Raw genomic sequence first — 11,798 nt, 5'->3', positions numbered from 1 at the left:
GGCTCCCAAATAATGTCTGGTTTTGGGTGGCAGAATAATGTGGGGGAAATGAGATTGCTTTTTTTTTTATTTTTAAAAATATTTTATTTATTTGAAAGAGAGAGAGACAGAGAGAGAACACGAGTGGGGGCAGGGAGAGAGGGACAAGCAGACTCCTCCGGGGAGCCTGATGTGGGGCTTGATCCCAGGACCCTGAGATCGTGACCTGAGCCAAAGGCAGACGCTTAACTGACTGAGCCACCCAGGTGCCCCTGAGATTGCCTTTTAAAACAAGAATGAAAAACATTTGTTTTCTTTTCAAAAGCATTTTAATCAAGGATGGTGCTACGTATTTAAAATTTTTATGCTCTTCCATCTGTGACCTATACAACTGTTGCCTTTCTTTAAAATGACAGTTACGGGACGCCTGGGTGGCTCAGTCAGTTAAGTGGCTGACTCTTGATTTCAGCTCAGGTCATGATCTCAGGGTTGTGAGATGGAGCCCCATGTCAGGGTCCACACAGTGCAGAGTCTGCTTGTCCCTCTTCCTCCCCTTCAGCCCCTCCCCCTCTGCCCACCTCTCTGTGCACATGCACTCTCTCTCTCTCTCTCTCAAATAAATAAAATAAAATGACAGTAACATAATTCAAATAGTAAAAAATGTTAACTTTTTGGTGATTACAAGAACAGGCCTTAAAAGTTTATTAACCCAGTTTTACAACATTAAAGACAGTTTAAGAAGAAAAAATGTTCACTCAATCTTACCAGCCTGATAAACTACTTTACCAAACGCATTCTCTTCCAACCTTTATTCATAGTATCTATATTTTAATGAAATTGTAAATATAATGAATGCATAATTCTCTGTTCCAATATTTTCAGGTCATATTATTTTATAAATATTTTTCCTTATTACTTAATTTTTGAATCACTTAAATTTTCTTTTAAAGATTTGTTTTTTAATGTAAAAAGTATAAGCAGCAATAATGCTTAATTTTAGAATCATGATATTAAAAACAATCCCATTTACAATTGCACCAACGATAATAAAATACCTAGGAATAAACTTAGCCAAGGAAAGACCTGTACTCTGAAAACTATAAAACACTGATGAAAGAAATTGAAGAGGACACAAATAAATAGATATTCCATGCTCATGGATTGGAAGAACCAATATTATTAAAATGTCCATACTAACCAAAGCAATCCACAGATTTAATACAACCGCTATCAAAATACCAACATTTTTCACATAACTAGAATGATACTGAACAAAACACACATACACAATATCGAGCAATTTTCATAAAGTAATTTCTATTTGAATGTTATATTTCATAGCATATTATTTAAACTGAGGTGACAAGTTATTCTAACATACTTTTGGGTAGGAAGTTAATAAGCTAAAACTTCTTTATAAATGTTTTCTGTACTTTTCTCTATAAATGCTATATTCCACATGAAAAACATGCTATTATTCAAACAATGCAGAAACAGCATGGAAAATGAAGTCCTCCTGTAATTCCACTCCCCAAAAAACCACTGACTACAATTTGGTGAATATTCATCCTGGCTGAACTCCTTATTCAAGGGAAGAAATAATCCTGTAGTTTGCTGCCACATAGTGGTAAAATAAGCACCACTGCCCATTAACACTAGAGAACTTGATAGCCATTACCCTAACTGAACAAATATTTGCTGAGCTCCTTATGCTCATCACTGTGCTAGGTACTAGGGATCTAAAGATGGTCCCTGTCTTGGAAGGATTTGGAGGAAGACTAACAAGCATACAAATAACTGACAAAATGACAATGTGATAACTGAGACGAAAATCTAAGTATGGCAGAACAGGGATTTCTTGCCAGGGTCTTCAAGTATGCTGAAGTTTCTCAGGTGGGAGTAAGAAAGACCCTGCCAGCAGAGAGCACAGCACAGCACATCAAAGGACAGTGCTTTCAGGGACTATTGAGAAGGTCACTCAAGCTGGAGCCTGGTGTGTGGGGAAGAAAGAGAGGAATGTCACATAAAGACAAGCGACTACGTGCTCTTAAGTAGGGAAGGGATCAGAAAGGCTTAAAAAGAGAAAGTCTGAAGAACATCTAAAATGTTCCTTCCTCACAATAAATCTAGTTTTATGTTTAAATTCCGTGGCATCTTCTATGAAAATCAATGTCATTAAAGGCAAATAACTTTGTAAGAAAACATGAGCATTAATGTTTCCTTTAAGATATACTGTGGAAATCATAGTCACACCACTCTTAAGTAAATCATTCCATAGTTGTGATTCCTTAGCTAGTACATGTGAAGCACTGAAGAACACTGGGGTAGCTAGCCTCCAAAACGGCACGCCCCAGTTCTATCGGCCTCCTGATATTCACACTTCTGTGTCGTCCCTTCTCACAATGAACAGAGCTAACCTTTGTGACTAATAGAATGTTGTTGAAATGGTGTATAACTTCTGTGGCTGGGCCATCAAAATCATCAAAGCTTCTACTTTGCTGTCTCTGTGCTCATTCTGGGGAAGGACTGCCACCATGCTGTGAGAATGTTTAAGCAGCCTGGGGAGAAGCCCACATGGAAGGAATGAGGCCTTCTGTCAACAACCAGAGCCTCTGGGTTAAGTCATCTTGGAAGTGGTTCCTCCCGCTGCAGGCTCAAGAGAGACTCCTGGCCAGAAGCACTCAGCCACACACAGGCTGCTAAATTTCTGACCCATAGAAACTGTGAGAGAGTAAAAATGTAGTGTTTTAAGACATTAAATTTTGGGGTAATTCATTATGCAGCAAGATAAATAACAAGAACTTTGCTTTCTTTCATTGACTGGAGGATAAACACATTAACAAATTTATTAACAAGTAACAAGATTTCACCTTATATTAAAAATGACACAATGTTCATATTCATAGCTCTAGTATATGCTTTTGGACTTCATTTTATTTAATTTATTTTTTAAGATTTTATTTATTTATTTGACAGAGAGAGCACAAGCAGGTGGAGAAGTAGACAGAAGTAGACTCCCCACTGAGCAGGGTGCCTAATGCGGGGCTTGATGCTAGGATCCTGAGATCATGACCTGAGCTGAAGGCAGTCACTTAACCGACTGAACCACCCAGGTGTCCCCTGGACTTCATTTTAGACATGAAACTATGAAATAGGCTTTTTATGAGGGATTCTTTAATTATGTAAATCATCATATATTGCTGGCAGATTACCACAAACCGTATATTTTTAGGAGGTAATGGGACTATAAAACTGACAGACTATATTATGCTTTTCAGTTATGCAAAACAATACTTACAGGAGAAACTTACCTTGGATCAGTACAAAGTCTGGCTTGTATAGAGGCTTTTATGAACAAGTGAGTAGGCAGTTAAAGTCCTTTTTTGTGGTTTTCAGAGATCAAATTTTAATTATTTAAATGTCCTTTCAAATGTCAAAGATTTTAAAAATCATTATGTGTGAAAATGTGTCATTAAAGAAGTATAAAAAAATTCATTCCCTAATTGAGGGGAAAATGCTGCTTCAACAGGCATTTATTTTCAAAGCTGAACTACAGTGAACAAAACATGGATATGTTGATTATTTTTTATGATTTTATGTAGTCCACTTTTACAATAAAATGCCATTTAAGTGTTTTTACGCTTTTATATACCAAGGATTTCAGATTCCTTAAAAATCTCTTGGAATACATTTTTACAAATAAAATAAAGCTACTTAAAAAAAAGTTCATGGTCCAAATGCACGGTGTATTCTAGAAAACCTCAAGCAGAGAATTTAAAGTGATTTCAAGTTGGTAGAGCCAGGTGGCTACAAAAACAAAAGGATATCTTCTCTAAACATGTTACTATTTGAATCTTTAAGACCTAAATCTTCATTGCCTCTATTTCCCATAGAGTTCCTGCTCCATTTATTTGACCCTCTGTAATGGAAGTACTAGTGTTGTTTCTACTCGATCTTGCCATTTCCTCTCCCAGTCTGTTTTAAACCATTCAAACCCACTCCAAATTTTTGCCCCATCACTATAAATGGCAATTTCATCCTCCTCCCTTGCTCAAGCTAGAAATCGTGGGATCATCTCTGACTCCTCTTTCTTCATACCTCATATCTTATCCTTCAGAAAAACCTTGTTAGCTTACTTTCAGATCATAATCCAGAATCTGTCCACTCCTCACACTTTCTTTCCATTGCTACCACCCTGGTCTGAGCCACTAGCATCTTGCTAGCCTAGTTTACAGGAATAGCTTCCTCATTCACTGGTGGTCCTGCTTCCACTACAAAGTATCTCCAGTGATTCTTTTGAAATGTAAATAATCCTATTACTCTTCTGCTCAAAATCACTCCCCATTTCACTGAGAGTAAAAGTCCTTACAATGGGCAATCGGGCGTTACATCATCTAACTGCCCTTGTCCCATTCCCGGCATCCTACCCTATTAACTCACTTGGCTCCAGCCACACCGGCCAACTTTAATAGATAGCATTCGTCTCTATGTCCGAATCTTACCGCCCTCCTCCCTCTGTCCCAGCTCCTGTGGTAGTGTTCGGCACCTAGTTATTTTATTTCTAAGGGAATGAATCATCCGATTTTTATTTTCTGCGTAAAATACATACCCCAAATAGTGGATAACTTTCAAGGCCACTGCCTGGCCACGCTCGAACAGTTAGTGGTCATTAACTATTTGCTAAACGAACAAACGCACTCCGGCATACGTTCGTTCATTTGGCCGCTTCTCATTTTAGTTAAAACTCTTGGAGTGGCTTCGGCTCAACTCCTGAATGGCCCCATCTCGCAGGCTCTACGGTTACTAGTTCCCGCAGCCCAGAGGCAGTTTTCTCCCCTTCCCTGCGCTGGGTAAACTGCGTGGGAGAAGGATGGAATGTCTGGATTGAGGCAAAGGTGCTTCCCAGGTACTCCAGGTCCAGACTGCCCTAAGGCGAACGAAGCCAGTAGGCTTCCAAGCGGCTGGGTTCACTTCCGCGCCGTTAAGAGGAGAACCGAGTACACTTTAAATCGGAATCTACCCCAATCCCCCAGCTAACACCCGCTCCCGGTGACATCACCACCGCTCCGAACTCCTTATTGGAAGAGCTCAGTCGCTCAGTTCTCGCGATGACTCCTGTTCCAGGTCCCCTACCTTCCCTCCCATCGCCCCGACCCGGTAGTCAACAGACCACGTTGCGAGCCACGGAGAGAGACACCGTGGAACTAGACCAGCTCCGGTACTCGTCTAGACGGCTGCGACTCTTCTTAGACTGTCCCAGGCACGAGGTTTGGCTCCCAGGCGTCCTGTCTGCCAGACCCGCGGTAGCGCGCGACTCTTCACAGCTCGGCTCCGCCACTTTGCGAGGGCAGCCGGGCGACTGGTACCAATTCTCGTCCTTTGCTATCGCGAGAATTTGGCGGTTGTGATCCCGATTTCCGGTCGCTTAGGTCTCCATGGAGACAGCACTTTCACCACTCTTTTTTGTTACCTGTCGCTCACCGGACTCCACGTGGTTCGGCAATTACCCAGATAATGTTTGTGGGAGTCAGCCAGAAAGGTGTAGATGGGAGTGAAGCAGCGGTCAAAAGGGAAGCAGCCAGTGGGATTTAGGAGTACAATTTGCTAAGCATCTTCGGCCACTGGAGTAGTGTTGTACGGTGGGGAAGGGTTATTCACCTATTGGGGAGGCCCAGTTCATTGAGACAAACTAACCCGTTGAGCACGCATAAGCACCGAACCAATTTATGTGTAGTCTTGAGGGTTCCACGGTCAAATCCTGCTGTGAACTTACCACTCACCGGAGAATAGTCTGCCTAGTTATCTGTCTCTATCCCTTCTTAAGTTTGTGTATTGGTCGCTTTCCTAAGAAGTGATCCCCAATTATTACCCTACATCTAATCGTGTCACTTTTCAAATTTTTCCCTTGTCTTGCCATTCTAGCGGTGTCCATTTTTATTACCATTTTTGGTTAAGTGGTTTTTCACATTCCGTCGCTGTATCTATCTCTTACTTTGCAGATAGACCATAGGTTCTTCAGTGTCAGGACTAGCTTGTCACTTAGATACGAAATATACATACCAGGTAGTGCACTTTTCTGTTGTTAAAGGTATACATCGCTGACAGTGTTTGTTAATTAATTTGTTTGTTTATTTATCAAATATTTATTAAGCACTGAATATATACCACGTACCGTTTTAGGAATTGAGAATTAAAAACAGTGGATAAAACAGATTAAAGTTGCCGCCTGCATGGAGTTTATTACTAGGGGAGACAGACAATATACAAATAAACAAGTTATTGCAATTTTAGGTAGTAGTAGTACTACAAAGAAAAAGTGATGCAAGCGATCTGTGGCATTTAGGATAGGTAGAGTGGTCATGGAAGGCTTTTCATAGGAGGTGCTATTTGAAAAGAGACCTGAAAGATGGGGAAAAGATCTTGCGAAGATCTGGTGGAACAAGCATTAACAGGCAGAGGTAGGAGGAAGGGCAAAGTGCTTTAGATGGTGAAGAGAAGTTTGATTTGAGATGAAATGCAGAGGACTGCAGGACCCAGATTACTTGGGGCCTTGAGGGCCAAGGTCTCAAGTTGGATTTTATTCTAAGTGTAACTGCAAGCCCTTGGAAAGTTTTAAGCAAGGGAGTAATTAGATTTGGTTAGAGTTTCGAAAAGATTGCTCTGATGGCTGTGAAAAGAGGGGACTCCTCAGACACAAGGGAGAGCAGAGAAGACCAGTTATGAGGCTGTTGGAGGAGTCCAGATGCCAAGGGTTCATTCAGCTTCTGCTGGGGTATTTCCAGGGTTGGGAAATTCTCTGTTTACAAGGCAGTCCATGCCATCGTTGGACCAGAGATTTCTTCCTTTGCATTGAGCTGGGGTCTGCCTCCCTGAGACTTGCACGGACTTTTTCAAATTCTATAGCAAGACAGAACACATCTCCTCTTCTTCTGACAGTCCTCCGACAACAGTAGCTCTTCTTTTTTTTTTTTTAAGATTTTATTTATTTATTTGACAGAGATAGAGACAGCCAGCGAGAGAGGGAACACAAGCAGGTGGAGTAGGAGAGGAAGAAGCAGGCTCATATCAGGAGCCTGATGTGGGGCTCGATCTCACAACGCCAGGATCACGCCCTGAGCCAAAGGCAGAGCTTAACCGCTGTGCCACCCAGGCGCCCCAACAGTAGCTCTTCTGTAGCTCTTGTCCTGTCCTCTTTTCTCCAGGCCAAACACCTTTGGTTAACTTGGAAGGCACTGAGGTTAGTTGGGCTCAGTTTACTTTTGGAAAAACCATGCTGGTTTGTTATTGTTATTGTTATTACTAAAATGTAAGTTGGCTGTATTTTAAAATACAAAGACTGGGCCATAAAAGATAAGAATAACTTTAGACAATAATTAACTCTTGTTGAGCTTAAAAAAGGTTTTTCTTTTTTGAAGCAGAAATTCTTAGACCAGTGGTTCTCCACCTGAGGCCACTTTGCTCTCCAGGAGACATTTGCAATGTCTGGAGGTATTTTGTGGTTGTCATAACTTGTGGGGGAGGGGATGCTACTGGCATCTAATGGGCAGAGGCCAGGAACGTGTTAAACATCCTACAATGCATAGAACGACGCTGCATAGCAAAAACTTGTCTGCTCCCAAATGCCAGTAATGCTGAAGTTCAGAAATCCTGATTTAGACAGTGCTTTAAACTCTTCTTTTTCGCAGTGACTGCTATTAATTCTATTTAAAATGGGTGTAAAGAAGAAGAAAGAAATGCAAGTAACTGCACTGACCATCTGCCATCAAGACCTTGAAACTTTGAGATGTAAGTGATTTCTGAGTTAATTTGTTTGTTTCTTTTCTGGGTTGCCGAGTATTGCTATCTTGGAAACTCACTATCACATAATGTTCAAACTCTTGCTGTTTAATTTTTCCTTGTTCTTTACATTCAGTTTTGCATGTAAAATGGTTTCCTAAAAATTCTGTCTTCAGACTAAGTTCTGCCTGCTTTTTTTTTTTTTTTGGTTTATAAATACTTAGATTTTTCATAATGCATAACAAAGGCAAACTCATATGCATACATTGTTAAAACCTTAAGGAAATTGTGTGTGTGTTTCTAGCTTTGGCTGATGTGGAAGGAAAGAATCTAGCTTCTTTGCTGTTACATTGTGTACAGCTCACAGATGGAGTGTCACAAATCCGTTATGTTAAACAGGTAAGACTGCCTTGATAACTCATGGATACATCTTGAAGATTATCATGCTATTATGGACTTTTAAAATTAACTGACAGTTTTTGGCTCCCAATTATTTAATGTCAATGTATCATTAAAGAATAGTTTTTTTTTTTTTTTCTTTTCTGATGGTTGTATAATCTCATTTTATTCAGAGAATTGGTAGAAGCCATATTTAGGCCTCCACCGCCATTGGAGCTGTAAAGAAATAGGACAGTGAGCCAATTATGTATACCTTTTTTGTGGAGATAAATTTTAAAGAATTGTTTCTACTCGAATCCTTAAAACTTTTTAGCAGACACATTAAAAAGTTAATTTAATGTAAAGACTGTCCTTACCAGTATTTCAGTATTAGAATTTACCATTTGAACTTGCATAATTTTTTTGGAAAGCAATTAAATATATTATTGGTTTTTCAATAGTGCTACAGAATTCCTATACCTTAAGCCATTAACAAATCTAATTCTTAATAGAGGTGGGTCTGGAGGATAAACTGGGAGTTGGGGATATGGGTTAAAAAGGTTAATAAATACTAAAATAGTTGTTTAAATCGGTATCCTTAACAATGTAGTGTAGACAATATAACAGATTATAATTGAGACTTAAAAGAGTATTTGAAACTATGTTACTTTGCTATACATACTTGATATATAGAAAAAATTACTATGACTTTGAATTTTTTGGATTGTAGATTGTGCCTTTACTGGAAAACGCAGATAAAAATGGCGCATGTGATCCCGCTATTCGAAGTTGTTTGGATATTTTAGCAGGCATTTATCTTTCGTTGAGTGTAAAGAATCCCTTGAAGAAAGTCTTGGCAAGGTAAGGAAAAAAAGGAAAGGAAATTAAGCATTATAAATATTCAGTTTGACCAAAAGTAACCAGTATTTTAAGTTCTCGTGGTTTGGTAAAACTGAATTGAAATATGCCACTAACAATTTCATTTATATGGTCTCTGCTTTGTTTACTTAGGACAACTTGTTAAAAGTGTAGAACGGCTTTTTAGGTCACAGGCCTTAATGAAACAGGCTATGGGCTGTACTTTGCTGACTCCTGGTTTAGTCCATTTACATTAATGCAATAATTGGTTAAGTTTAATCTGTCATGTTGCTATTTGTTTTTCCTCTGTTTTCCCATTTGTTCTTAGTTTAAACATATTTTCAATTACACAGGTAATACAGGAATATATGCTTGATGTAAAGACTTCAAGCAATATAGAAGTGAACAAAGTAAGAAGTGAGCCTTCTGTTTCACTCTCCTGGCTTAGCTTACTTTTTTTAGTAAAGGTCATCACTTAACATTTTGGTATCTATCTCTTTAGACCTTTTCTTTGGGTTTAGTGTGTGTATTGTATTTTATTTTAGTTTTGATTTTTTACATAAATGGAACTATACTTATTGCTCTGCAGCTTGTTTTTTCTCTAAAGAATGTATTAGAGATACTTTCATGTCGGCATAGTCCTTATTCTTTTTTAATTATGTGAAAAAACACACGACATAAAATTTGCCATCTTAACCATTTTTGAGTGTTAAGTATTTATTTGCGTTGTTGTGCAGTGGATCTCAGAGTTTTTTCATCTTGCAAAACTGAAACTCTATAAACATTAAATAAATCCGCATTTCTTCCTCCCCCTAGCCCCTGGCTACCACAATTCTACTTTCTGTTTCTATGAATTTGATTACTTTAGTTACCTCATATAGGTGGAATATTTGTATTTATCTTTCTTTTGATTGGCTTATTTTATTTAGCATAATGTTCTCAGGGTTCATCCATGTGGTAGCATGTGGCAGGATTTTTGTCCTTTTTAAGGCTGAATTATATTCCGTTATCCATATGTGCCACATTGTATCCATTCATTCATCTGTTGATAGACATCTGGGTTGCTTCCTCCTCTTGGCTACTGTGAACAGTGCTGCTATGAACATGGGTATGTAAATATCTCTTTGAGATCCTGCTTTCAGTTCTTTTGGATATGTACCCAGAAGTGGGATTACTGGATCATATGGTAATTCTATTTTTAATTTCCTGAGCAACCTCCATATTGTTTTTTCATAGCATCTGCACTATTTTATGTTCCCACCAAAAGTCCTTATATTTTCTTACAGCTATAAATATTCCATAATACAGATATACCAAAATTTTTATGGACTGTGTTACATATTATTTAATCACTTTTCCATCGATATTTAGTTTGTTTTGTTTTCATTATTCCAACAATGATGCAGTGATGTTCTTAATTACGTATATAATTGTTATGTGTATTTCCCTGAGGTGAATTCCTGTAAGTGAAATTTCTTGACCAAAATCATTGCTAAACTGTACTCCCCCAAAGCTATTCCAGTTTATACTCCTACTAACAGTGAATGAGAGTGCCAGTGTCTTCATATATTTCTAACACTGGATAATATCAATCTTTAAACCATTTAAAATCTAATGGGTAAAAAAATAATATCATGTTTTACTTTTCCTTTCCTAGATTCCTAGTAGAGATTGAACATTTTTTAATATGTAGAGTTTGACTGTTTGTGATTATATATCTTTTGTATGTTTCCTTGTTAGAATGTCCTTTCTTTTTCTTATTTAAGTAAATTTATTTAATGTGTCAAAAAGCAAATGATCAGATACTGGCCAGTTCTAGGGTTTTTGGGAAGTAGTCAACAATGTCATCAAAGATCTTGATGTTTTCCATTTTTCTCCCATGTGTTGGCCGTATCTTCCCTCAGAATTACAAGGGGGCTGTAGGAGTTACAGACACTTTATACAAACATGACAGCATCCAGAAAAAAAGAAAAGGAAATTTCCTCTTTTCCATCTCTTTTTATTGGAGAGAAAAGACATTTTGCAGAAGGTCCCAGGAAACTTTCTGTTACTTTTTGTTGTCAAGAATGGGTCGTATACCCTCTTTCTGGTTATAAGAATGGCTGGGAAGCAAGACTCTCAAACCTTTAGCCTCTGTAGTGGGAGGTGGGTTTTGTCAATAAGGAAGGGCATGGTTATAAGAGCTTTATCTAGATTATGTACCAAATATTCCTTTGTTTTATTACTTGTGTTTAAACTTTCTTTATGGTGTGTTTGCTTTATAAAAATTACAAGATTTTTTTTAGTAATCACACCCACTAATAGTTTTCTTTGTATAGATTTCTGAGTTTCATGCCTTTCTTGTGTATGCTTTCTCCACTATATGATTGTATAATATTACTTGCTTGTCTTTTCTTAAAATACTTCATCTGGAATTAAGCTTTGAGTGGAGTGTAAGTTAGAGATACAATTTAGGGGTGCCTGAGTGACTCAGTCATTAAGCGTCTGCCTTCAGCTCAGGGCGTGATCCTGGCGTTTCGGGATTGAGCCCCACATCAGGCTCCTCCACTTGGAGCCTGCTTCTTCCTCTCCCACTCCCCCTGCTTGTGTTCCCTCTCTCGCTGGCTATCTCTCTCTCTGTCAAATGAATAAATAAAATCTTAAAAAAAAAAAAAAAAGAGATACAATTTAGTTTTCTTTTCCATAATGGGGAGCCACTTATCCCCAAAGTTTTGAATAGTTCATCTTTCCCATGTATTTAGAGTGCCATTTTTTTATGTTCTGTGTTCCTGTATAAACATAGATTTAATTTTAGACTTGGGTCTATT

At 38.4% G+C, this 11,798-nt stretch overlaps 1 protein-coding gene across 3 annotated transcripts in view; it reads left to right on the top strand.

Moving 5' to 3' along the window:
• Positions 1-905: 905 nt before the first annotated feature.
• The window catches only part of THADA (THADA armadillo repeat containing), a 318,617-nt gene continuing 307,724 nt past the window's right edge, over positions 906-11,798 (top strand). The window contains exons 1-4 of one of the 3 annotated variants that reach the window (XM_057309404.1): positions 906-5,341; positions 7,665-7,764; positions 8,060-8,154; positions 8,864-8,994. In XM_057309404.1, coding sequence (XP_057165387.1) covers positions 7,689-7,764; positions 8,060-8,154; positions 8,864-8,994 — 302 coding nt within the window. In that variant the 5' untranslated portion in view covers positions 906-5,341; positions 7,665-7,688. The remainder of the gene's footprint in view (positions 5,342-7,664; positions 7,765-8,059; positions 8,155-8,863; positions 8,995-11,798) is intronic. The other 2 variants (XM_026486984.4, XM_057309405.1) reach the window with 2 other exon arrangements.

This window comes from Ursus arctos, unplaced genomic scaffold (assembly GCF_023065955.2).
Source record: "Ursus arctos isolate Adak ecotype North America unplaced genomic scaffold, UrsArc2.0 scaffold_8, whole genome shotgun sequence".
Taxonomy (NCBI): Eukaryota; Metazoa; Chordata; class Mammalia; order Carnivora; family Ursidae; genus Ursus; species Ursus arctos.
This window is presented reverse-complemented; position numbering and strand designations above follow the sequence as displayed.